This window comes from Tympanuchus pallidicinctus, unplaced genomic scaffold (genome assembly GCF_026119805.1).
Source record: "Tympanuchus pallidicinctus isolate F22 unplaced genomic scaffold, pur_lepc_1.0 scaffold19, whole genome shotgun sequence".
NCBI classification, from domain to species: Eukaryota; Metazoa; Chordata; class Aves; order Galliformes; family Phasianidae; genus Tympanuchus; species Tympanuchus pallidicinctus.
Genome location: NW_026294710.1, coordinates 206826 through 234219, shown reverse-complemented (window position 1 = coordinate 234219; position 27394 = coordinate 206826). Strand labels below are relative to the sequence as shown.

General features: G+C 44.7%; 1 protein-coding gene across 4 annotated transcripts; it reads left to right on the top strand.

The window, feature by feature from the left end:
• Nucleotides 1-68: 68 nt before the first annotated feature.
• FKBP15 (FKBP prolyl isomerase family member 15) lies at nt 69-25376 on the top strand. Of its 4 annotated transcripts, none has more exons than XM_052681256.1 (29): nt 69-238; nt 1136-1245; nt 1866-1953; nt 2557-2626; nt 3717-3791; nt 4880-4978; nt 5424-5573; nt 6567-6635; nt 7878-8021; nt 8457-8602; nt 8847-8895; nt 9581-9700; nt 9953-10052; nt 10780-10883; nt 12273-12366; nt 13230-13339; nt 13736-13846; nt 14496-14590; nt 15289-15391; nt 18795-18966; nt 19442-19578; nt 19899-20054; nt 20670-20822; nt 21162-21254; nt 21538-21648; nt 22047-22154; nt 22342-23108; nt 23572-23662; nt 24114-25376. In XM_052681256.1, the coding sequence occupies exons 1-29, from the start codon at nt 186-188 to the stop codon at nt 24186-24188; spliced, it is 3753 nt and encodes a 1250-aa protein (XP_052537216.1). In that variant the 5' UTR covers nt 69-185; the 3' UTR covers nt 24189-25376. The 4 variants fall into 4 exon arrangements, with proteins under 4 accessions (XP_052537216.1, XP_052537215.1, XP_052537214.1 ...); XM_052681255.1 differs by having other exon boundaries at nt 1863-1953; nt 10783-10883; XM_052681254.1 differs by having other exon boundaries at nt 1863-1953.
• The last annotated feature ends 2018 nt before the right edge of the window (nt 25377-27394 follow it).

The following is a 27394-nucleotide window of genomic DNA, read 5'->3' as shown; positions in this document are numbered from 1 at the left end:
CCACGCCCTTTTGACCTTGTCCCCTAATCCTCGCCCAGGATGTGTAATCTGAACTCCGTCCTCCGGATGTGCCATCTAAGCTCTGCCCCCAGTCCTCCTTTCCTCCAGCCGTCTTCGTACGGCCGCAAAGTGCGCTGCTGTCGGCTGAGGCGTTTGCGACAGCTTGGGGCTGAGGGGCTGCCGGTATGTTCGGTGCGGCGGAGGAGGATGACGCCGACTTTTTGGCCCCCGCCACCGGGTGAGTGGCCGCTGGGTGCCCCCCGCTGGAGAGCACGGCGGCTGGACAGGCTGCAGGCGGCTGCCCTCCCGCGGGCCGGGCCGTGAGGTTCGGTGTTCCGCTCCCCGCTTGTCCCGGAGCTCGGGGCCGGGCAGCGGGCAGGCTCCCTCAGCCCTCCCCTCAGAGCAGCGGGGCAGCTGAGCTCAGCAGTTTGAGCGTGCGGCGCGTTTGTCGTTCCTCGCGTTGTGTAACTGCTTGCTGCTCGGTGCTTCCCAGCCGTGCTGCTGTTTGCGTGTCCTCCCGCTCCTCTACTCAGCGAACGGCTCATTGCTGAAAGATCTCCGGGTCCTGTCTCAGTGGTTCTGTCCTTGCAGACATCCACGCGCTTTTCTGTCCCACTACCCGGAGTAGCAAAGTTTAAATGGGCTTAAAAAAGCAAAGCTATGAACTTTCATATGTCTTTTTAGCAATAGCAGGTTTACCTCCGGCAGTAAGCCCACCCTTCTGGCAGGAGAACGTTAAGCCCTGTTGAGAGGATGTGTTTCCTTGAGATTTGTAGCGCTAAATGATGACTTCTCTGCTGTCACATGTTATTTTTCCAGTAATGTAACAATGTACTGCTTAATAGGAGGGTAGTCTTATTCATTGCTTTAAAGTAACTTTTCTTTTGGTGTTGCTTCAGGGTGTTTTTTGCTTCTTATACTCACTTTTGAGGAAATGAAACATCGTTGTGCTGTCAGCCCTCTTTCTTTGTTCTGCTTTTTCAGAACTGTATGTCTAACTACAGAACTGCTTAACAGATATCACCTTATGTCTGAAATGGTTGTAAGCACTTTGTGTGTGATGTGACTTTCAGTTAATGGTGTTCCTTATCTATGAAGTCTGTGTGAAATAAAGTTACTTCATTTTTATTTCTAGTGCAAGATTGGCCTCTCTCTTTGGACTGGATCAGACAGTCTCAAGCCAGGGAAATGAATTCTTTCAATACACTGCACCAAAGCAGCCCAAGAAGGGTCAGACAGCAGCTGGTAAGTGACTGAATTGATCATGTGGCAGGAGGAGCTTTGAAGCAGGTATCCTGACTCAATGAGGGCTTTTGTGAGGAACAGCACTGCAAATATTCACTTAGCTTTTCTTTGCTGATATTATCTTACTCTAGTACTCTCTCTGCCCCTGGGTTATTCTTGCAGTCTGTAGGGACTTGGGAATATTACTCTGTAGTCCTTTTCTGGAGTTAGAATTGGAGAATCACTCAGGTTGGAAAAGATCGTGAAGATCATCTAGTCCACCCACGACCTAACCATAGGGATAGTGACTCAACCACCTCCCTGGACAGCCCGTTGCAGTGCTTAACACCGCTTTCAGTAAAGAAGTATTGCCTAATATCCAACCTAAACCTACCCTGGCACAACTTGAGGCCATTTCCCCTCGTCCTGTCACCAGTGAGAAGAAACCAACCCCGCTCTCCCTGTAAGCACTTTCAGATATTGGAAGAGGGCAATCAGGTCTCCCCTCAGCTTCCTTTTCCCCAGTTCCTTCAGTCGCTGAAGTTATTTTGTTCTGTGGAAGGAATATATCATGACCTTGTCACTGGCCAGCAGATGTGGCAGTTCTGTGTCACCGAGTGCTGCTTTCTGTTCTCCAGCAGGTCAGGCAGCCCAGAAGGCACCTGCAGCCCCAGCAGCTACAGGAACACCCTCAGTCTTCATGGCCACTGCGGTTCATGCTTATCGATAGTAAGTGCAGCAGTGGTTTTCTGCATTGTATTTTAGAGTCTGTGTCTCTGGGACCTGAAACTAATCATAAAGGGAGGTATTTTTGGATAAGTAGAAAGAGGCATCTTATAGAGGTGTGTCTACATGCTGCAAGTTTCTGCTCAAAAAAAGCGACTTTTTTTGAGACAGTTCAGGACTGCACAGTTGCCAAGTAAACAGCAAGTTCTCAGTTTGTGCGTTGCAGGGAACTGCATGATGGTGTAGTGGCCTGACATCTGCACAGTTTCTCACCAGCTCTGTCAGAAGCTTATGTCTCATCTTCACTTGTGGAAAACTGAGGCATGGACATAGAATGACAGCAGTGTAACTCTATGTTTGCTGCAGCTGTCATGTGAAGGCTTGCTCACCTTGCATATGTGCAACTTCCATCTCAAACTACACAATGTATGCTCCTGTTATCTGTGGGTAAGCAAGAAAGTTGCAGTTTCTTTAAGCTCAGAAGTGCTCCCAGGCATTTTTGGTCATGAGGAAAGGGACCTGAACTCTAAAGAGGAAAAGCAACAGCAGAGGGAAATACCTGAGGCAGGGGCAGTTCCACAGCTGAGTGTCTCACTTCTCTTCCAGTACAAATGGGCAGTATTTGAAGCAAGGCAAGTATGGAGCAGCTGTAGTGGGGAGCCATGCTACTAAAGAGGTGAGAAACACTTCACTATGGTGTTTTTCATGCTGAGGATGTGCTGGTATGAAGCAATGTTTCTCTGAGCTCACTGGGGATGCTTTTGCTCTGCATGTTGAAGGTCTTAGTTCCACTGCTGCTTATGCCTCTCTGCCTCCTTGGTTTATGTGCTCATTTACCTTGATGACATCTTTCTTTTCTGCAGTCTGCAAATTTCTTTGCAAGATTTCTTCTCAATTGAGACTGAAATATTTTGTGTTGTTTGGGGTGCTGCACCTTTTCTGATGTGGAACTGATGTCGTGATTTACTTGGAACCTCTTTTGACAGCTGGATCACAAATGTGTGTGTGTGAAAATCAGTATAGAACACAAATCGGTGTAGTAGTGAGAGATGCTTTCCTTAAGTGCTATTGGTTTGGTATCTCTCCTTTCCAAACCTTCTTTCCCGAGTAATCTGAGGACATGGCTCTGTAGTGTCCAGTGAGGTGATGTATTTAAAAGATACTTTATATGCTCCAGTCTGTTTGTGTTGTTGGTTTTGGTGTGTTTCCCATCCCCTGATTGATATTATCTCACTGAGTTACTTATGCTTTGACAAAAACAACAGCAGGAAAAGTACTTTGTTAAACTACTTCCTGAGTGAAGAAGCCTTGCTATAGGTGCAGAAAGGAAAGTATTTTTTCTTACTAGATCATGTCTCATAGTAAATGTCAATGCAGTGTTATCTTTGAATTCTTTAACACTTGTATAAGTCCTTCTAACTTATTACTCAGTCTTTTACATTCCTACATATCATGCATTATGAGCTTTCTGTATTGAGAGGTTAGCATGCTCTTTTTTTAAATGGAAAAATGTAGAATTAGTGAAGGCATCTTGCTTACTGCACAAGAATTATTGTTGAACCACTTTGTCTGTTGCATGTTTTCATGTATCCATTATAGCTGTTAGAAAATCACGTAAAGTATTTTTCCTTTGGAAAATGATGCTGCGAGGTGTATTTTGTAATACTGTAGTGTTAGGCTCAGAATTAAGCACACTCAAATTGAAAACAGTTTCTGTTGGTTTTTTTTTTTTTCTTTTCTCCTGCACAATTCTTTATGGAATCCAGTACAGGATTCTCCTTTACATCAGTCAGCAGCAACAGATCACGTCTGCAAGGATCCACCCAGGCTTTGTGCTCACGGTAAGGCTGGATTAGAAAAGCATTACACTGCATTGTTTGGAGTGAACCTCTGTTTGCTGTAAAGTGTTTTCTTAGCTCAAACACATGACTGATGTAGCAAGAGATGGCACAGCGACAGGGAGTGCTGATCTCCTAATTGCTGCACAAGACACTGCTAAATTACCTCTTGCAGAGCCCTATGAAATCAGTGGTTTTAATAATGAAAATATGCCTGTAGGAGGTGTATTTTTATTTCCAGATCACAGATGTTTTTGAGTTTTACAGTCCTAAAATGACAGAGTAAAAAGTCTTAAGTGACAGAATAAAATTCCTCTTGCTAATGTGGTTAATGTGGTTAAGTGACTCAGAAAACACAAATGAGCAAGCAGATGGAAGTGATGGCAGGAAAGTATTTCCACTGAGTCTTGATACTCAGCGATTTGTGATAAGAGCCACTTAAAATATCATAAGCCTTAAAATGAGATCTCTCAGGAAGCTGTTTTCTGCTGATTTTATAGAAGATGGGTGTTGTGATTTGCTGTTAGCTTGTTTTTATGGTGATGTGGAATTTCTTGGTTGATGACTAGAAATCCTACTCTGCAATAACAGAATTCCAATCCAAATGTCTGATCAGGATCCTAGTTTGCTATCTAGTTCTGTAAGTTTTGAAGAATATGCTTTGAAAGATTGAAGTGTTATGTAGTTACCAGTGGAGAAATGTTTTATTTAGTGTTAAGTTCTGAGAGACTCTGTGTTTGCATGCGGAGGTCCTGCTGTATCAGCACTTGTGAAAAAGAGAATCCTTACAAGTGGAAAATCTCAGTATAACAGAACCTAGCTTCAAAGAGCCATCTTAATAAAGCTGCAGCATCTATGAAGCACTGAATATTTGAACCATTTCTCCCATCATAATGAGCACTGTAATAAGGGCTGATTTCTTCATACTGAAATTGGGTGGTAACGTGGCAGGTTTCTTTCTTTGCCTCTGTTTAATTTCAGTAGCTCATATTTAAAATTTCTGTCCGATACAGTCTGTTTTTTAAATTATTTTTATATTAATTGAATGCATCTTTTAACATACAGCACTGGGCTGATTTCCTTTCCCACAGGTCCAGTCCAACAATTACAGCACATTCTATGATGATCAAAGGCAAAACTGGTCAATCATGTTTGAGTCAGAAAAGGCAGCAGTGGATTTCAGTAAACAGGTAACTACTTATCCTGTACAGGATATGACTTGCTACTTTTGTTTGAACAGCAGACAGATTAGGATGCATCTCTTTGCTTCTGGGATGTGAAAAAAAATCTTACTTTTCACTTGAAGTTCAGCTGTGTCTTCATGATTGTGTCTGAGGCAGGTTTGCAAAGAACTTGGCTGAATTTTCTTTATTAGAGGCAGGGAGCCTGATATTTCTGGTGGGTTTTCTTATCAAGTTTCTGAGGTACTTTAAGACCAATGACTCTAAAGGTATTTTTCTTACTTATATAGCGTTGTAAAATTTAGCACAGAGAAACAAGGAATGCCTCCTGAGCGCATCTATAACCTGTGCTTGGTCGGTACAGTAAGAAATACATCAGATGGGTAAGGGAGTCGTGATGGAACCTGCTGCTCTGTTTTTATGGACAAGATGATGATGTGCCTTCCTTTTGCAGGTGTGCATTGCCAAATACAACAGCTCCCCAGTGCTCGATTCAGTCCTCTACCAGGATCTCCTTCTTGGAGAAGGGCAGGGAGTCGAAGGAGGGGATTCTCTGGAGATTGCCTACACAGGTTGGCTGTTCCAGAACAATGGGCTTGGACAGGTAAAGACATTTCTGCTCCCTACTGATGTGTGGATGTGATACTCCCTGGGGGAGATCTGCCACTTTGAGCATAGTACTGGTGCTTTAAAGATACGGTTTTAGTCATTTTTCTCACCTTTGGTGAGATTAAATGTATTACGTGTAGAATAATAAGGGATTTCATTACTGTTCAAAGGAGGTGATTGAAATGCTTTTGAATTTCATAGGTACTCTGAACAAAGTGGTGACAAAGGCCAATGAAGCAGCTATGCTCATTTTGAAAATAGTATGATGAAGTAGTAAGAAGACATGAAACATGTCTGCAAGTGTGAAATAGATGAGATTGTTTACAAGCCACCAGGATAGGACAAAGCTGGAGAGGACAGAAAAGTAAAGGCAAAAGACTTGCTTTGGGATTCCAAAGTGTTATCTTTAAAACACTTCTCTTTTAACTATTACTATAATTCATAGCAAAGGGCTTTTTGCATTTGCATCACTCTGCAGTTGAGCCTTTTAGTATTTAAAAAACAAACAAAAAAAAAACTTTGTTTTTCATCTTGGGGTAATTTTTGTTTCTTTGGCAGGATATGCCTGTCAAAGACTGGTGTGCTTCTCTCCATAAAGTCAATGGTACATGTGGCAGAGCTTGCTTCTGATTTGTAGGAGTTGTTCAGCTGCACATGTCTGAGTTTAATATACAAAATATGTACAGTTGTTCTGTTTGTGCAGTGTTCTTGTTGGATCAATCCTGTCCTGACCATCAAGCTTGAAGCAGTTTTGAAGTATTAGTCTCCAGCTGTCATTCACTTCAAGAAATTGTGCTACACAATAGACTAGAAATTCTAGTTGTGCTCTGTCTTATGTTAGTTTTGAGTGAATTTTGGAAGGGAAGCAGGAGAGGAAATAGCATGTAAGAGGCCGTAGGAGTTTATGAAACTTGTAAAGCAGTGTTGAGAATCTTGAAACAGTTGAGCAATCAATGTGATTTTGTATTTTTGCTCTTCAACTCTCCAGGTGTTTGACTCAAACATTAACAAGGACAAGTTGTTGCGCCTAAAGCTGGGATCTGGGAAGGTCATCAAGGTAGAACTTCTGGCATTTCACTGTAATTGTCTTGAATCTTTGAATTACTGAAGACTTTGTTCAAGATTCAAAGACACTCTGTCTTACATTTTACATTAACTGAGAAACGCTGTACTGGTGACTTATTCAACAAATGTGTATTTCCTTAATTTGAGTGGTGTGTTTAAGTCCCCTTCAAAGTAACAATGGAAAGTTATCCTGTTTTGAAAGTAGGGAGCTTGCTATTCCACAAGTGGTTCAATCCATTAGTTAGAAACGGAGTTTCTTGACACCGAAAGAGGAGATTCAATCTGAGAACTTTACATTCCTCCATGTATGTGCCGCAGGGGCAGAGGGTCAAATAACTCTGGTCTGACATCTGGAAGAAGGGCATGGGAAGGTGAAGACGACTGACAAGTAGTGGAATTGTCTAATAAAAGATAGTAGGACTGCCTAGAGTGTTTTTCCCACCCCTACCCCCAGATCAAACTGTGAAAGAATACTAACTGCACTAGTTTTTCAATCCAGCTCTTATGGTTTTTGGTAAAGTCAGATTGTGAGTCAGTTACTTTTGTTCAGGTCACTGCTGTCATCTAAATAATTCACATTTGACCTTTTACAAGTTGTCCGTTGTTGAAGGTGCACTGTTTTTGTTGGTTTTTTTTATTGTGCATCTTGTTATTAATGTTGTCTGGCTGCAACAGGCCTCCTATTAAGTGCCAGTGTTGATTTGACTCTTTGCATTGCTCTGGCTTCTAAGTCTCAGACAACAACTGTTCTCTGTGAGCACTTTTAAAATCTAACCGTAGCAGTTGGGAAGTAATCTCTGAATGCCTCAGAATCCTGTTCTTTGAGTGTTGAGAGAGATTGATGCTATATGCCCTGCAAGCTACATATAAATGGAGAATTTCTGTATGTTGCATGCTGTTTTTTTCTCCCTTATGGTGCTGTTAGGACATGTAAAACTTGTCTTAACTTTGTGATGGAGATTACTGTATCTGATTTCCTTATGAGCATGATGGGATTTGCATCTTATTCTTCAGTTAATCTGCAATCCGTGAAAGGCCATTGACTTGATGTAAGGCGTGGTTTTAGTGCTGCACACTAAAATTGAGCAGGACTTTACAAGAAGCTCTCTGTGCTTTGGAGCCTTCTGTAAATGGTGTCTGGAGCAGTCTTGATCGGTGTGTAATTGCATGACAAGAAACTGTAATGTCAATAGTCATGCTGTTTGCTTTCTCTTCTGGTGCCTGAATACCAAAGGGCTGGCAAGAAGGAATGATGGGGATGAAGAAAGGGGGACGGCGCTTCCTCATTATTCCTCCAGCCTGGGCCTATGGGACTCAGGGAGTGGCTGGCCGTGTCCCTCCAGACTCTACTCTAGTTTTTGACGTGGAGGTTAGGCGGGTGAGTGTCTTCTCCCAGGTATTTATTTTGCATCTGCTTTGTTGTTGGATGCTACCATCTGTCTGCAGATGCTGCTGCTTGTAGCTTAGAAACAGTTATGAACAAAATGCCTCAGGAAGGTGCATTTCTTTTAAAATTAAAACAAAACAACCCATCTAGATTGTTTACTAAGCCATGTCCGTTCCAGCTGTTTTGGGATCTCTTTATTGTCTTAACTGTGAGCTATTACAACTCCAAATAGTGAGGACTGACAGGTTATAAAGACTTTGCTTCTCCAGTTGCAAATGGTGAAATGTTCTCTTGTATGTTCCAAGTCATATGTGTTCTCCCTTGAAATGAATAAACTTGGCAAAGGAGTAGTCATCAGAAGTAAGCAAATTGCTGGAAATCCTTTTTGGGAGCGAGGGATAATGTTTTATTTATATGTTTCTTAAGGTGAAGCTGGTGAAAGAAGGCTCTGGCTCAGATGGACAGAGCATTAGTTCAAGGGATTCTCTTGCACCTTCACCAGTGCCTAATTCAGATGGCTTCTCTGCAGACCCTGTTTTATTGCCTCCATCTGCAATACCTCCAAAGCCTGGGTAAGCAGAAGCATTATTAAAACAACGTGCTGCATTAAAATATGGTAATGATACAATGATATTCTGAAATCTACAAGTAATGCTGCAAGGAATCTTCCAAAAGTAAAGGGGAAGGAAATACAAGATTTGTAAGAAAAATGTATGGGGGATGTTGTACTTGGTGTTATTTAGAAAAGCACAATATTAGATCCTAAATTTCATTTTTATTAACCACAATTATTAACCTGTCTGTTTGGTTTTTCAGGGAGCCAGCTGTTAGGGCCAAGTCCAACTCCATCAGTGAACAGTTAGCTGTAAGTGCTGTTGCTTTATTTCCCAAGTAATTTGAAGCTTTATGTAGGGAAGCTTGGTTGTTTTCACCTTTACATTAAGTGTTGCTGAAGGTCAAGCAAACAGCATGCAGGATACTCTCAAATATTCACCTTATTAACAACAGACTGTTTGTGAATGAGATGGCAAGACATGAGGAACTGCAGTCCCAGTTCTGAGTTCTGGTTCCTGCTCTTGAATGCCAAGTCACTTTGCTCATGTGCATTCTTGTAAAGCTAATTGTCTTCTCATATAAATGGACAAGTTTAAAATGGATAGCAAAGAGTGGTTGGGACATTCTGCACGAGATCAAGATATGTCTGAGTGTAGAAAAAGCTGCTGAGTGACTTCCTTAATTTGGAAAACCCATTCTTTACAGAAAAGTGTTCTATGTCACTTCCTTATTGCTATGTTTTGTGCCAGTTTTTTATGTAATGGCGGCACTGTGAGCCCAGAAGGGAAGTATAGAAAGTAAGGCAGATTTATACATCCATCATTTTGCCTTGAAGTTAGCTTTTCAGTCACTGAAAAATTGGAAGATGCAGGCTTATATAGATGAGCTTCAAGTGGTGCGTTAGTGACTGAGGCCTTTGGCAGGGTTAGCCTTCTGTACTATCTGAAGACACAGGACTGAGTGACAGAGGAGTAACTGCAAATGTTTTCTTTCAGAATCCAGACGTAGCAAAGGCAAAGCTAATTTCTCGGATGGCTAAAATGGGTCAGCCCATGCTGCCCTTCCTTGCTGGGACAGCAGGCAGTCAGCTTGACTCTAGTGACTCAGAAATAGAGGTACGTTAATGACTTACCTGAGATTTTGTTTTAATGCTTTCTATGTGACTTGCCTAAAGTAGAGTTCATAGCAATAGCCCTCCTTTCTACAGGGGATGCACGTTGTTTCTGTGGCAAAAAAAAATTTCAGTAATTCCAGTATTCCTGAGTAGTTCAGATGAATTAACGAGTAATGGCTAGTGTCAAATAGACTTCAGTTCAAACTGTTAAGTTGCTCTTTGATGTCCATTTTAATATGTAGAATGTTTTTAGGATCCAAATTCACTGAGAGGAGCAGCACAACCAGTGGTTTCATCTTCCATGAGATTGTCACAGCCAGCTCATGCAGTGCTGCCTACAATGTCATCACAAGGTAATATGCTGGGGAGTCTGCGTTGGGAACAGGAATTTCACTTTGCTGTGGGCTTCAGGTACCAGGGCTGTGAGTAGAAAATTGCTGTCAGGAACTGAAGGAGGAGCTGATAGACTCTGGTGAGATGTACTGATCCAAAGCTCTGTAGTATAATTCATAAAGCATGAGACTGACATCTTTATAGTTTGTTTTCTCTTTTATGATCTTGTGTACACATTTCTACTTGAGGAAAAGCAGCTGTATTACAGAATAATGTGTGAGTTGGCCTTCCATCCTGTCATTCAATGTGCTGAGACTTCTGAGATATCTGTGGCTTGCAAAATCTGTTGGTTGAAAATGTTGGAAATGGGCAAAAGGGCATCAGAAGGCTGACAGTTCAAGAACAGGCCTGATCTGTTTTTCCATGGTAGAGCAGTGAATATCAGCTGAGCAGCCTTCAGAGTCATTTTGTGTCCATTAATTCAAAGCATCTTTGTTTGTATGACAAAGACTTTGTCTAAATTGAACTTGTGGTTAGAAGTGAAATTTTCATGAAAGATAATTATTTGATCCTACTCTCAATTCTTTGACTGCGATAGATTTTCCCAAGCCTACAGGCAGGCTTGCATTAAATTTTTGGTCTTTTCAGTGATTTTTTTTTTTTTTTTTTTTTTTTTTTTTTTCCCTTTAAAAGATAAAATATCTCTAGCAGCTTTCTGATGTGCTGGATTTCTTTGTTCCCTTTCAGTAGCTCAAGCATCTGGTTCTGCACCTCCAGTATCTTCTGCTGCTTTAATGCCTGCAACCATCCAAGCCCATTCAGTTCTGCCTGGAGGAGCACAGGGCTTTCAGGTACCAAATTCAAATTGAGGAGACTGTTAGAACTTGTGTTTTTATTCAGAAGTCTTTTTCCTCTCTGTTGCTGGGAGAAAGAACTCAAGCAGCATATAAAGCTGACGATTCCAGGCTGCTTTCTACGACTCTGGCACTCTGAAGTAACATGCTTCTTAGTTCTTGATTAGAAAGGACTTCTTGGACAAAGAATTAACCATCCCTCTTCAGTATCAGCTTTGTGGTGGATAAAAGAAATTTCCACAGACTTACAGGGTAGGTGAAAATGAAGGCTTTTATTTTAGATTAGGTTTTCCATGGTTGTGCTTTCCTGGGAGAGCTCCCTTACCTACATCTTTGTGAGTTGCTTTTCATCCAGCAAAAGAGCAGCCTTCTAAAGGGCTTCCAGTGCCACAGCTGTACAGTGGCGTGACGTGCTCAGCAACAAGCTTCCTGGGTGCTCAACAAACATGCTAAAATGCAGATGCTGAAGACTTGGAGCAAAGCCATTGTATGAACAATTCTATGAATTGTAAAACCAAGCTTATTACTGTACGCAGTTTTTCTTTAATCTATTTTCTGAAAGTTCAGGAAATCAAACAGTGGCCTGTATCATGTGGAAGCACTGCTTATTTTTGAAGGATCCAGATAAAGAAAATATTGGATAAGGAGTAAAAGCACTGTGAAGAAAGAAACCAATATGTTGCTTTGGCTTTGTGTTTTCTTTATGTTGAAACTGAGGAAATTTTACAGGTAACTGTGTTTAGAAGATGAACTTCTCTGTTGAAAGACAGAAACTAGGAATTAGAGTGAAATTTTCAAACCAATAGTTCCAGTCACTGTGAGGATAAAAGTTGACCCTGATGCTTCAAGTTCTTCTCAAAACTTGGAAGAAGTTCTGTGTATTGGTTTGGTGGATTTTTTTGTTTTTTGTTTTGACTGACAGTATAAATTGATAAGAGTGAAGTACTCCTAGTCTTTGACACATTCACAGATTATTCTGTAGCTGCTTCTGATGAGCCCTGAGCAGGTTCAGAAAATGCTAGATAATTTCCTAGGAATATCCTCATGTTCAAGTTAGTATAACTTGGAATTACTGTACATCCAGTTAGTTGCAGGGAGCTGTTCACATGTTGATCTTTACCTCTATGACTGTAGGCTAACGTACATTTGGTTAAGCTTTGGTGAAGAAGATAACTTGGTAACTCAAGCACGTAGATATCTAAGCCTTTAAAGAATTGTCTGTGCTATTTTTCATAGAGCAAAGTTGTTTGTGTTTCTTTGACTTTCTCCTCTGTTTCTGTTTTCATTCTTTTCAAATATAATCTTTGTTTCGGGGTCTAAAAAGTCATGAAAACCATTTTAGTATGAGGGGGGAGAGTACCTAACCTGTCCATTTTGTTCTGCAAGCCATATCCAGGCATGCCATTTGCTTATTCCCAAACTGCTACATCTGCTTCTCAGCTCCAGCCTGTAGGACAGATGTATCCTGCACCTTACCAAGGTATGATTGAAAAGCACATGCTTTATGGAAGCTTTTAATACCTGCAGTGAGCTGTTTATAGCAGTGGTGTTGGGTGGTGGTGGTAACATACACATATTTACCCTGGCTGTAATGTTGTGCTGTTGTTCTTGTTTTTAATTACCAGGGAGGGACAAATGCTTCCCAGTAAATATACATCTTTCTTTCTTTCTTTATGGAGAGCAAAAGGGAGGGAAGCTGTAGTTGTATTCCTAAAGATATGTATTATTAGAGGCATCTTGCAGCTGGTACTTCCAGTTGCAAATATAACCATATAAAAATAACAACTATCTTATTGCAAATACTTCTTAAGCAAGTGAAGCAATTTTAACAGCTATCCTGTCACATAGGGGAAGAGCCTTTTCTGAGAAGGAGGAATTAGCTCAAAAATGGAATGCAACCTAAGAAGAGCAAATAGCATTTAAAAAAAAAAATAAAAAAATCCCTGTTGTAGATTTTGTGTGGACTTGAGTATAGCTGAGCATTTCTTGTTCAGTACACGCTCAGAAGCCAAGTTCTGTTCCTATTGCTTGATCACGCCATTCTGTGCTGTTCCAGTGTTCTGAGGGGTTCTCTCCTGTTTACCTAACTGCTCTCAGGTAGCTCAAGAATTTTCAAAAAAAAAAATAGTGTGGATACAATGTTTATTATTTTGGATGAGGGGATTCAGGATGAGGAATGCAGTCTTGAGAGGAGGGAGGAAGGAGAAGGTGTGAAGTTGGGGTTGGAAAAAGAGAGTGGCCATCCTCTCTAGCAGGTTGCAAACTGGTAAGCATTGCTTCTAATACGTCTGTGTGCAGACACTTCACCCTTGTGACTGTGGAACTCTCTCCTTTCCATTCAAGCACCTGGGGACGTTACTTCCTTTTTGATGACAGAAGTTCGGCAGCATAACACTGAAATCCGGCTGGCTGTTAGCAAAGTGGGAGATAAAATGGATCATCTGGCTGCCAAGGTAATGTATGAGTAGGCAGGATTGACAACAAAGTTTCTGCTGTTTGCTCTCCAAATACAGTATGGAGAAATGGCTCTTTGTAAATACCTGCATCAAGTTTGTGAACAGTATCTTAATGAGCATTCCAGTCTTGTCAGACCTTGAAATGGTAGCAGTTTGGCTACAGCTTTGGGAAAAGTCTGTACTAGCTGTGGGGGAGGTGTTTACTTCCTTAAATGTAATCTAAGGCATTGTGTTTGGAGTGCTTCGCTGCTGCACTTCAGGAGATGTCACAGTTTTTGTAGCAGCCTGTGCCCTGGAGGTGGGCAGACAGAGAAGTGCAGTGGTTCTGTGAAATGGCAGATGGTTCACACTTACCTGCATCCATGAATTCATTTCATCTGGCGGTTTCTACAGGTTGAGGAGCTGAAGAAACAAAATGCCGGGAACAGTCCACTACTGCCTGGTATCTCATCTGTTACTATGGAAGCCTCTATGATCATGAGCAACATCCAGCGGATAATCCAGGTGACCAAAGCCAGCCTTACAGGGCTATTTCTATAAGGAAGTGCAACCCACTGTGTTATTTCTGATGAAGATAGCTTTATTGGCTTGGCCTAAATGTACTTTCATCCATATGCTTTATTTCTGCATGGCCAAAACCAGCTGGCTAGGGAAAAGGGTCTACAATGATCTACAGCCATTTCCATCCCCATCACACCTGTATGCACACCTGCTTTTCTGTGCACCCAGCAATTTACTCTTCTGGGACTTTGCAAGTCAGAGTTGATGTACTTATATTAGTAGTCCTTGACAGAGAACTCAAGTGAAAGAAACTTAGTTTCATTTTGAACTGGTATGGACTTAATCCACAACAGCTTGCAGAAGTAAGGTTTGCAGAGGAGATACTGTATTGTGCAAAACACCTCTCATAGCTAGTTAGTTTTGTGCTTTGTAGTTTTTCTAGGCAGCAGCTTTACTATCTCTTTACCTGTGGTGGAGGAAAAAAAAAACAACAAAAAAAAAAACAAAACAACCAGATGTAATATTCTGAAGTAGTGTGTGGTTCACCACAGGAGGTGATACACCTCACTGCTATAAATCATCTGAACAGAACAAAAACTTCCTTGCAGCAGGACCTGAGTAGGGTGAATATTCACACTGAACTGTTCTTTAGGAGAACGAGAGACTGAAGCAGGAGATATTTGAGAAGAGCAGTCGAATTGAGGAGCAGAATGAAAAGATCAGTGAGCTGATAGAGCGGAATCAGAGGTAAGGAGTGGAAGGTGTCCACAGCTGCAAAGAGTTTCTATCTTACATTTGTTTAGATGTAACTAGGAGATGTCCTATCTCTAGAATGGAGAGAAGTTGTTTTTTTTTGTTGTTGTTTGTTTGTTTGTTTGTTTTTGTATTAAAATATTGGTGCTTGTTAATCCCCCTTTGTCTTTGCAGGGCATGTCTCCAAATGAGATCTTACAGTAAGCATGAATATGTAAAAGGGAAAGATCTCATGCCACTTTCTTTGAGCATACTTCCTCTGCTTCTGGGGGTGTTTTACTTTTGCTAGCCTTTTAGCAAAGTGGGAGAAATTTTACAGGAAATTGTGTTCCCAGTTCCAGTGAGTTCCAGTGTTGCATTCCATTAAGTTTATGAAGGGGAGTCACTTATTCAAGGAAAAAGCAGAAAGCAGTGGTTACCAGGCTATCAAAAATCTTGGCTGTGTGGTAGGAATCATAGACTAGTGGCAGAGAGGCAAAGCACGTATCTAAACTGACGTAATCAGTGCTGAAGGCTGGGAACATCCATTCCACCCTGTGGAGGTAAGGCACTTCTTAGTGCAGGACATGATACAGAATTGTCTGGGACTTCTCATTAGTGAAAGCTGATTTGAAATGCTTTGTCTGTCTCATAACTTCTTGCTCCATTTGTGTATTTATAGAAGTGCTTGTGCCACCTTCCCCTGTTTTCAGGTATGTCGAACAAAGTAACTTGTTGATGGAGCAGAGGAACCACTCACTGCAAACAACAAATGAAAACACACAGGCAAGAGTGTTGCATGCAGAACAGGAGAAGGTAAAGGCATGCTGACAGCATTGTGGAATCACAGACTTATGGCTTCAGCCAGGACAGCTGGAGTCAGATCTCATACAGGATGACTGCAGTTTTCAGTGTTTTGAAAGCAGTTTAAAAAATGAATAAATAAATGTTTTAATGGCTTTCAAAATAAAAGCAGCACAAAGTTTATAAATTCAGATTGTTGTGCTGTCACAGCTTAAATACTCATAGTTTAACAGGGAAGTATCTGGTTGTTAACTTCATAAATACATGCCCAACATGTGGAGGTGTTACATGCCTCACGTGGCCTGGTCTGGCTGAAAATGCACGTGGTTGTGCTGACAGATTAAAAAGAGTTTTTTCTTTTTAATTGGCATAAGATTGAGTATAGCTATAAGAAAAACAGTTTCCTGCTTAGAGCTTCTGTATTGTGTTTGTGCTTGGTTTTTTTTTGTTGTTGTTGTTGTTGTTTTTTGTTTTTGTTTTTTATAACACCTCTTTTAACAGCAATCAGGGGAGTTGTTCCTAGGGTAATGTGTTGTGCTTTTATGGAAGGGGCGACTGGAAGATCGCTTTCAAGCCAGTTAAATGCACTTAGGCATGGCTTTTATATTGTGAAGTGCTCTCATGAGGCTCTAACCCTGGTAGGGCAGCAGCTTTGAGATCTCTAATTGCTTGATGTCTTCTAGGCTTTCTCAAGCCCTGTCAGCTAAATTACAGCACCGTCTCTTGCACCATTCTCCCCATCTAAGTTATGTATCTCTACAGTCCAAATGTGATAAGATAAATGCTTGCTCTGTATGAGTACCATGAACTGGTGCACCAAAATTCTATGGAAGTAGCTGCCCACCAAAGTATGCTAACAGGTGCTTCTGCAGGGTAAAGAATGAAGTCATGTGGCTGATACGTGTGTGCTCCTTCATCAGCAGGTGAAGGAGGGATGTATTTTTTCCACCGAGAGTTCAGATTGCATACCTATAGCTGGAAGTGTGAGAGTACCTAACGAGGAATAGAGTGAGATGGCAGATTCCTTTCTGTCAGTGAGTGTGACATCCTGCTTGCATGGGGGAGGGAGCATCTTCTGGAAGTACAAGCAATAAAAGGAAGTTTTCAGGCATCATCTGCAGTAGGATTTGACTTGACTGAGCAGACGCTACCTGGATGATGACACTGTTACATCAACAGACTTCAGGCTAGACCAGGTCAGCCATAATTTGCACCAGAGAAGCTTTTCGCTAGTTTTGGTAGAGGATTGACTGCAATCTGATGCCTGGCATTCCTTCCTCTTCCTTTTATCTAATGTGCTATTTCCATTTATAGCTTCGGTAGGAGAAGCAGGGAAGAGAACTTAAAACTGTTTTATCTGTTCTTAAAAAATGAGCTTTGCCCTTTGTTTCGTGATAAAGACCAGGAATCTGCAGACGAAGGTCCCTGAGAGGAGATGTTGGTAACCTGCTGCTTTGTGATTATAGATCTTTGGCCCTGGCAGAGCACATCAGTTTTCAGTTAAGGCTCATGTTTCATAACACTTGCAAGTAGCTGCATGCTCTTCAGGGCAGTGAAATGGTAGTTATGTGTAGGACCTGGTATGACCAGCCTGCTGCCTGCTTCATATAATTCGTGTGGTATGCAGTGTATCTGCAGTGTGAAGATCCCTTCAGGTTCTTTTAACTCCCTTTTCCCCTTCTTCCATCTAAGCTTTTACAGTTCTTGAATAACTTAAGTGTTTCTCTGGCATATCTCAGGCTCCAGTAATAAAACACTAGCTGTTCTGATGATGATGAATGCCTCTGCCTTTCAAGTTGTGTTCTTAACTCTCCCTGTTTCCTGTCACTGCTTTTTCTTCCTAGCACATGCTGCCAGTGGATCGGGGCTGGGACCAGGTGAGGCAGTGTGTCTGCTGACTGTGTAGATGACAGATAATTGTGGTACCCAGCTTCCTCCTGAGGATAGTTAGGATTTGGTTGACATGAAAAGAACTGCCTCAGATCTTGAATTAGCACAGATCTTCCACTCGGAAAGGGGCTTTATAACTGACAGCGGTGTAGCTGCTGGCTGCCTCCTCCTTGGGGAGCCCTTTCAACAAACTTTACCCCTCTGCTGCTCGTTTCATCTCCCTCATGGGAGAAATAGCTAAGATTATATAATTGTAAGATCAGGTATGGACTGTGTGAGATTCTTTGTATCTGGAGGCTAGAGCTGAGCTAGTACAGGCATGGAACATTTTCAGTCTAATAACTGTTCCTGGCTTAGGATTTCCTTTTTACTTTCCTTGAGGGCACACAAAGATAACAGGATGTGTTAAAATAGACCCCCATCATATATCTAACAGGTAATTTTAGCATGCTAGGAGCCTGTATCCTGAGTAATGAGATGGTTATGGAAACATAAGAAGAAAACAGATCTGGTTTGAGACATTGAGACATTGAACCATTGAGACATGGTTCTCAAAAATTAACAGTGCAGAATCCCAGCCCTCGGGGTAGCATGTATCATCCTTGCCATGACAGGAAAGATTTTGCATACACCTCTTCTCTGCCAGGTGTTGGTCATCTTTATTTCCTTCATGGAGATAAGCCTGAGAGGAGCTTCAGGAGGGCTTACCGCTTAGAGCAGCGTGAAAGCCTGTCGGGGATCTGAATGCAAGCAGAGATGTACAAGCTGTTCAGGTGTTCTGTGCAGCAGGGACTGCAGTTCTGCCTCTGCAGAGGATCCTCTGAATCTTGTGACTTAGGCGACAGGAGTTGAAACCCTCCTTTGTGTCTTTGTCTTGGTGACTTGAGCCTCTCCAAATGCGTTGCTTACAAGCTGCCTAAGGAGCTGTCTCAGAACCAGCTGTTGTGTGAGTTGCTGGCTTCAAGCAATGCTAAATCTGAACGGATTAACAAATGACTCTGGGAACAGTACTGCTTCAAATGGCAGCTCGAGCCGTGCAGCTCCCTCAAGGTGATCGTGCACCACAAGCTTGTGAGGGGATGTGCTTATTTTGCTACAAGAGCCCTATGTTATGTGTGGTTGTTTCAGTGATTTGTAAGCTTCTTGAGAATAATTAGTCTTAAAGTCCAGGCTTTACCTTGAGTAGATAGTGGCATAGCATGAAAACTCAGTACCAGTGCTGATAGCTCTATTCGAGTCTGAAAAATGTGTTTAAATTATTTAAGGGTGAAAAAAACCTGGCTGAGTTAGGCAACATAATGAGGTTGCTGGTGGCCTTGTGCACCTTTCCAGTCGATGGAGACAGTAACATGGCAAAAGGTGATTAGTACCTCTTCAATTAGGGCTGCCTGATAGATGCTGGACTCCTGACAAGGTCTCCACAGCCTTATTGTTCTTCCTGTGAGCGCAGTTCTGGCACCTCCTCACATTCACATATCCTACAGTTTCTTTTCTTCCCCCTTCTCCCTGCTGTTTTGTGCCACAGGCCAAAGTTGCAGAGGAGTTGGCATCTGCCACAGCACAGGTGTCCCAGCTGCAGCTGGAGCTGACTGCACACCAGAAGAAGGAAATGGATCTGCGGAAACAGCTCTCTGCTGCCCTGCAGGAGGCAGAGCGACACGAGGCACAGCTCAACAAAATGCAGGCACAGTTAGCAGGTAAAATTTAGCTTGTCCCATGAGAGCCTCTCCATGCCATTGTTTCCTCTTCTGTAAGTCATACGTTTTCCTTTGTCCTGGGGTATTTATTCCTGCTTTCCCTGGGATCAGTCGCAGGGTATCGAAGGCTAGAGATGTGCCCAGCTGTCTGAAGGGCATATGCATCCTTGCCACTACTAATAGGACAGTTGGCTGAACTGATGAGCAAAGTCACTCTGACACAGGGGTGCCTTCTGTAGAAGCAACTCTTGGCCTGTCTATCTGTAGAGGATCTAGATTTCCTATTGATCAAGTTTAGATCAAGACCGAGGTTTTAAGCACTCCTGCTTCACAGGAGCAGCTTTTGATACATTTGTGTTCCTATTGCAGATGTAAACCGAGTCAGCATAGTTGTGCAAAAAGCACTGCTCCTTTCTGTCAGCCTTTAATTTGAATCACATAGTGCTGAAACCCACAGTAAACTGTATTTCTGCAGAGCTCCAAGAAGCCTCTGAGGACACCCAAACTAGATTCAAAGCTGAGAAGCAGAGCCGTAAACACTTGGACATGAAGATTTCAGCACTGGAAGAGGAACTAACAGACCTAAAAGTAGAAAAGGAGACTCTTGAAAAGGTATGTTTGATGCTAGAGAGATGCAGGATTTCAGCTGTTTGCTAGAAATGTGCCTCAATGATGTTGCTTGTAGGCATGGAGCTTAAGTGAATCTTGACTCATCTGCAGGCAACAATCACTGTGCTGGTGGATATTTCATGCTTACGTGATATATTTTTCCCCACTCTTACTCAGTACTATGCTAACCTTCCTACCTATTAGATAAATCTCAACTTTGTTTTGAAATAAGATCATCTCCTTAAGTAAGCTCCTCTAGCAAGAAGAAAAGAAGCTACTTTGGTGCAGTCTGGCCTGTGCTTAAGTTGTGTTCTGTACTGCAGAATCTTGCTGAGAGGAAGAAGAAATCCCTCTCTGATAGAGCTCAAGCAGAGGAAGAGATGGAAGAAATACGCAGATCATATCAGCAGGAATTGGACAAACTTCGACAGTTGCTGAAAAAGGCAAGGACCTCAACTGACCAGGCAGCAGCAGAGCAGGTAAGGAGCTGTGGGAGCTTCTCCAGCTGGTGTCTAGAAAACTTGCAGTGACCCACAGGTAGGAAATAGTAATTAAAAACTACTTGGGCAGTGAAAGGATGAGAACATCAGTCGCTTGCTCTTAGGGTTAATTTCAACACAGGGTTCTCTTCTTTGTCATTATATAATGTCTTTGGTGTTTGTCACTGCTTTTTGACTCCAAGATTTGTATTCTGGAGTTTTGATGCAGACTGGCATGCAGCATCATATTTAGACTGTCCTGAGAGTATGAGAGAGGCATGACCTTGAACTCATTTTCCAGTAGAAAGACAGATGTGTGGCTGCTGATGGGTGAACAGCTATGTATTAAAAAAAAAAAAAAAAAAAAAAAAAAAAAAAAAAAAAAAAGGTAAGGAGATCTGAAGTCTGGGACAACTCGTGGGGTTGTGGTTGGAACTGAACTCTGAGGTGGGGATAGGAGCTGGTGATGGCTGCCATCTGCATGTAGGAAGTCCAGCCTCGGGCAGGTGATGCTGCTTTCCCACCGTTTGTCTGGGCCCTGAGCTTTCAGCAGTTTGTTACACAGCTTCAGAAGAAGTGCATGTTTGTTCCTGATCTTGCTCCTACGGGGGGCAGCTGTCACTCATCCAGGCAGAGCTGGAATCCCAGTGGGAAGCCAAATGTGAACGGACGCTGGCCTCTGCTAAGGAGCAGCATGTGAGGCAGTACCAGGAGGTGTGTGAGCAGAGAGATTCCCTGCAGCAGCAGGTGTCGCAGATGGAAGAGAAGGTAAAGGACTGTTCCTTATTGCTGAAATAGAATTCCAAATAATCGATGCCTGTAAGTCCTCTGCTCCCTGATAGTAGTTGGACTTTTAACCTCTTGGTTGCCTGAGGAATTTGACCTAGTCTGCAAGATGTTGTGTGCATCTCTTACACTGGCTTAGTGGGCTAATGAATGAGCTTGCTGTTGCAGCTCCTGAGTGAGCCAGAGCCAAAATGATATCAACTATAGGCTAAAGCAACGGCCACAATCTCTATACGGTTCTATCTCAATGATTGTTTTTGAGCAGAAATAGTTTTGAGCTGGATTGAACAGAGCTGTAAACTGATGGTCCTTGTCTTTCAGCTGGTAGCTCTGAAACGGTTGAAAAAAGCAGAGGAACAAAAATTGTCTGAGCTTCAGCAACATTTGGAACAACTGGAGCCTATCAAAGAGAAAGTAAGGAGGATAACATAGCAGCTGAATACAAACTGGAGTGTAGCAATGGTTAGCCTCAGGCCACCTGTGTCCAGAACAAGAACATGAGTTCAGGAATGTGAGAGGGAAGGAAGAATCATGTTGCTTCCAGCAAACCAGAACAGGCTCAGTGATGAGGCCTGGTCCTTGCCTTGCTTGTGGATTGGCAATTTGCCCTTCACTTAAAAACATAAAAAACAGCATTGCAAACTTAGTTCCACAAATAGCACTACAATTGTTGTAATTTCGAGTTTCTCTTTGGCAGTATTCAGCCTTGCAGTCTGAAATGGTGATACTGAAGGCTCACTATGAAGAATCTATCCCAAAGCTGCAGAAGAATCAGGACAGATCTTCACCTATGAACTTCACAGAAGAAGTGAGCTTGAATAGCCAGTGTTTCTCCTCACCCCTATCCTTTGGATTTATTTTCTCCATGAAAGCACTATGGTTTTGATAATAGGACCTGTTGAGGAGCAAAGGAAGCTGTCTAAGCTCTTCCTTAAAACTTGAAAACATAGCAGTGTGTCTGCCTTGGGTTTGTGCAGCCTGCCTCAGTTTTGGAGGAATGGGTTTGGTGTGTGTAATAGTTCTGATTAAAATGACATGATATATTCCACTTTGTTGTGGAATCCTGATCTGAAAAGCAATTAAGTTCCTTGAGTCAGCATGTGTTTGTTTGGGTTTATTGCTCCTTTGCCCAGGGAAGTACCTTTTATCTTCTACCTTTGCTTAGATGTTAATGAACTGTCTGCTTCCTGCCTTGCTCTTTTCCAGGTAAAGAAGATAATGAATGGGGTATTTCATTCTCTTCGGGATGAATTTGAGCTGGAGGAGACATACAGTGGCAGGATGGTTCTAGGTGTTGTCATGAACACTATCAAGGTACAGTAGCAAGAAGAGAGAATGTAATAAATGTGAGAGATTAAGGCTTGCACTGAAACAGAGTGTAAGGGGTATGAAATAACTGTGAGGCAGAAATGAAGTGTGGGTAGCAAAGCAGCCTAGTAGTGGGACAACACAGATGTGAAGGTTGGTCTTGGATGTAACCTACATTCTCTTCATTTCTTAGACTGTAACACTGCAGCTACTCAGCAAGCAGCAGGAGAGACCAGAGCATGACAGTAAAAAGGAAGAGGAATCTGGAGTGGGGAGACCAGAGGGATTGCTTAGAGCAAAGACAGACCAGGAGGAGCATGTGCAGCACGGCCCTGCCCGGGGTGCTGTGTGCTCTGCTGTTCCCAGAGAAGTGAGCACAGGCTCATCGTCGTCTGGCCACAAAGGTGAAGCTGCAGCTTCTGCTCCCGAGGCCAGAATGCCTAAGGAGGAGCAGGCACTGCACAGCAGTGGAGTGCTGGAAGAAGAGGAGGTCCAGCAGGAATTTCTCTCTTCTGGAGCTGAACGCTGCTTGAATGCTGATAAGGGGCCTGAGCTTGTAGAACAGGTCATCCCCAAGGTGGATGAGGATTTTGTTCTGGCTGAGCAAAAACAGGAGAGCAGCCCCATAAAGAAAGCAGAGACTGAACACGGTCCCTTCGGAGTGTCCTTGCAGGCAGAAGCTGCAGATCCTTCTTTTCTAGAAACCGAGATGGAAGAAACGGATGTGGCTGTGCTTGCAGACAAACCAGCAGCAGAACAGGAGGCAGAGGAGCCTGTGGGAGGTTTAGAGCCCCCTCCCTTAAGTAGTGAGGGAGAAAACTGCACAGACCCATCAGATGGAGCTGGTTCTGACCTGGAGCCTGCTTCAGTATCCAACACGGAGGAGAAGAGCTCAACTACCATCAGAGAAGTCCCACAGCAGCAGGAACCGGGCTACAGCCCCAGCCAAAATGGCTCCAGGTAAGATGTAAGTGCAGGGGTGGCTGCAGTCCTATCTTCCTGCTGACAGGCTGGCACAACAGCACGCACCAGTGGCTGGTACAGCTGTGCTGTAGCACAGGACAACACGTGTAGGGTTGAGGAGCCTTCTGGTGCTGGTCTTGGATGCCCAGGCAGCATCTGGCAGAGTTCAAGTTGTTCAGGGCACACTGCTGAAAATGGGTGGAGGTGGAGGTGGTGGTGTCTGATGTGAATGGTTCCCAGCTGAGCCTGGAGAGGAGTGTACAGTTCCTGTGGGATCTGTTACTGGTGGCTGCCACATCCCATCACTGAACTGTTGTGCACTGGTGAGTGCTCTGTGCCTTAAAACGTGAAGCAGAGATGGTCTGGGTGTTGAGACTTTGATATCATTCTTAATAAAACACACAAAAGGAAACCAAGGTCCCATATTCTGCAAGTGAACTGCTTGTTCTTTATCTTCCAGGCTCTTTGAGGACGAGGACTTCTTCAAAACAGCATCTCTTAAATCACCAAAGCCTCGAGTTCCCTCCGAAGAGGAGGATGAGGAGGAAGTGGTACGTGTTTCTCTCCACTCCCACTGAACTGACTCAAGCATTAACCTGCAGTTTATCTGTGGAGGCTGATTGGCCCCTGCTGGCTGAGGTTGGAGCTTCCCAGAGATTCTCTGTATAAATTCAGCTTCTGGGTTTGTTTCTCACTGCAATTGGAGGTGTTGCACAGGCTGGAATGGTGACAACAAACTCTTGCTTGCATTAGGCGTTAGGAGAAGGTCATGGGTTAAATAAGGGGGGTTTGTTTTCCTACTCCCTCGTGGCTCTTGAGCTCTAAGCATCTTTCCTGAAAGATTAAGCCATCGTATGACAAGCATAAATACCATCAATAATGATGCTGCTTATTTATCGTCTCCTAAAAGCTGATGCAGATTTCTGATCAGAGCTCTGTGGCAGTTACTGAATACTGGGAAGCTGGTAAGGCTGACAGGTTTCCCTCTGCTTTGATTTCCAGAGCATGAAGGGTCACCCTCCTCCTGCTCCACTCTTTGGTGATGACGATGATGATGATCTGGACTGGCTGGGATGAAGAGCTGCCTGCTGAGCCTGTGAGGCCTCCTGTGGGCACGGCCACTCCCTGTGCACATAGCACTTAATGAGCTGCATTTGTGGGACAGCTGTGAACAACCAAGGACTCCTCGGGCTCTTCTGCAGACCTGACAGGGCCTGAGAGCAGGAGTCTCCCTTTGCACTCTCGGGCACTCAGACCCGCTGTTCTGAACTGACAGACATGCACAGAGGTTGGGATGAGCTGGAGGAACCGACCGGTCTCACTGCGTGTTTGTATTGCTGTCCTTCTGTGTGAACCATTGATTGATTAATCAGAAACTTTATGCAAATTTGAACTACATAAAGTGCTTCAGAAGAACAAGTCTGGCAGGACCCTGCGGTAGGTAACTACTTTTATAGAAGACAGACTAAAAGTGAAGATCTCTTGGCAATGATTCTGTCTGCTGCAGCCAGCCCAGCCTCTCTCCTGTGCCTTTTGCTCTGTTGCTGTGATGAATGCAGCACGAGTGAATGGAATGGAGGCCGGGTGTGCTGTAATGCAGCCTCAGCTGGGCTCTGCTGGGAGCCAGGAGTGCAGTTCAGCTGCTCAGTGTGAGTGGAGCGAGGAAAGAGGGCAAGGAGGAGAGGCAGCTGTGCAGAGGAGTTGGATTTTGGATTTCTCGTGGCACTTCTGTTCTACACTTAAAGCAACTTAGAAGGAAGGAACAGTAGATAGTGTTGTTAAAACAAGTAACATGCAGACCCCTGTTCCATTAATAAGATGGAAGTTACTAGAGTAATTCCACCACGGAATTTGGCCTATGCCATCTTCTCTGGGGAGAAAAGAAGTGTCTGTGTGCAGCCATCTGTCAGCTCCCTGCCCCTGTCCAGTGCTCTGTATGGCAAAGGGCCAAAAGCAGCTGAAACTGGGGAGGAGACCAAAGTCTGTGGAGCAGCCAAGTAGCTGCTGGGGCCGTGCTGCTGTCATAGGGTGAGTGTGGCTGAGGTTTCCTAACAGCTGCTCCAGACATCAAAGAATTGAATCGTATCTCAGTGCTGAAGGTTGATGGCGTCTGAGTGCACAAACCCTGGTGTGCTCCAGCCTCCCTGCTGCAGCAGTGCCCTGTGCAGGTTGCAACTAACACATTCCACTCCTTGTTTCCTGTTACAGGTAGCCTGAAGGACTTGCATTTCATTTCTTGATAAATAAAGTGCAATTAAACCTGTCTTTTCTGCCTGTGGGTGGCTTTACTGCTGTCTAGTTGCATGCACTTAAAAACCAAGCTGCCTCTTAAACTAGGAGAAAAATGATCTAGAAACGCTTCTAGGAGGACATGATGGGATGTACCCCGTGGCTGCAAAGGGAAAAATGACTGGAGACGGCTCTGGACCAGTGTGCATCTTTAATATCTCATCCTTTCCCCACTGCCCTTCCCCAGCTGCCACGTCCCTGTGTCCCTCTACAGGGGCCTTGGCTCTGCTCTGAAAAAGCACAGAAAGTTGCTTTTTGACAACATTTCACCAATGGCAAAACAGCACAGACCTTCCCCCTCCCATCTCGTGTGGCCCTCAGGACCGGCTGGGACGGGCGATGCCCATCTCTGACCCCTGAAGTGCACCAAGGTGCTGCAGATCGCTGTGCATTGCCGTCAGAACCCTGCAGGCTGGGCACAGCCACAGCCCCTGCTGCCCTTCTCCTGGATGCCAGGTGTGAATGCAGCCCAAGGAATGCTGCAGGGCGTTGTGACTCCTGCTGCCGGGATGGCTGGAGGCTCCAGGAAAGTCGTAAATGCAGCGTGAGCACAGCCGGCTCCCAGGGGGTGAAGGAAAGCACTGAAAGCAGTTAATTTTTAGTAGTCTGATGCCCTGGGGTCCATGTCGGTGCAGCAAGGCCACGGCTGAGTGCGCTTCAGCTGCCACAGCATGGGGCTGATCCTGTAGGAAGCAGAGCCCCTGTCCTGTCCCCACCTCACTGCGATCCGATGACTGAGCCCGAATTCCTGACCCAGCTGCTGCCTGGAGGCGAGACGGGCTCCAACAGCGGATGGTGGGGTCCGCAGTGCCGGCCCTGAGCCTTCCGTGCTACTTGAGGAAGACGAGCAAGAAGAAGGTGGCGACGATAAGGATGAGGATGCCGGCGGCGAAGCCGAGGCGCAGATTCTCCACGGAGGTGAGGGGCGGCTGTGAGTCCAGCAGCAGCCCCCTTCCCGGCAGCCCCAGCACGAAGGCTCCCGGCGCCTCGGGGCCACGGCGAAGGCTGCAGGGGGCCACCATGCTGCTCACCGTAAAGATGGGAGCGTGGGATGCGCAGGCCACCTCTATGGCCATGGAGTGCCTCGAGGCCCGACGGGCACCTCTGCCTTCATCGTCTTCCTCCTCCTCCCCGGCTGTGAGCTGGGGGCGGTGCGGGGTCCCCGGGATCGGCGTCAACCCACGGCCTCCTGGGGCCATCTCGGGCACCAGCGTCACCATCCTGCAGAAGGGGCAGCTGATGAAGGCAACGGTGGCGGCGCGGCACACCAGCTTGCGCAGGCAGTTCTGGCAGAGGGAGTGGCTGCAGGGCAGCTGTTGGGGCGCCCGGACGCCCCGGTACGCCTCATAGCAGATCCCGCACTCCCCGCCGGTCTCCGGCCCCGCCGCCATGCCGCTCCCGGGCAGCGCCACGCCGCTCTCGTGCTTTTGAAGGCTGGAGGCGGCTGGTGGCCGTGCCCTGGAAGGCGGAGACTGAACTTCAGCCCGGCCCCGGGGTGCCCGGCGGCGCCGGCCCGGCTCCTCCTCCACTGCCCGGGGCTGCCGTGGAGCTCCGGGTGCCCCAGTGGCCCCGAAAGCAGGAGACAGAGCCAGCCTTCCCACCAGAGGTGCGTAATGGAGGGGTGACCAACCCCAGTGCGTGACCACGTGAGAAGTTATCTGCCCACGGTCCATGAAACAAAATGCTTTTTCCTTCTTTTCCTTTACAGAGCCCCGATATTCGAAAGTATTCCTTAAGCACAACGCGTTGGTCTTGTTTTTTTGTTTTACAACGAGCTCACCGAGCCCTGCGTGCCCAGCTGTCAGCGCTCAGCATCACATCGCCCTTAACCTGAGTCGGTCGCAGCGCCAGCTGCTGCCCGGCTGCCACTGCGTCCCCCTGTGCAGCCGAGCAGAGCTGGCCCTGGGGTTGAGAGGCAGCCCGGCCCTGCCCGCTCCTCCTGCCCCGGGCTTTCTTGGCACAGTGCGTTATGGGCAGGCAGCGGACCTTGCCCG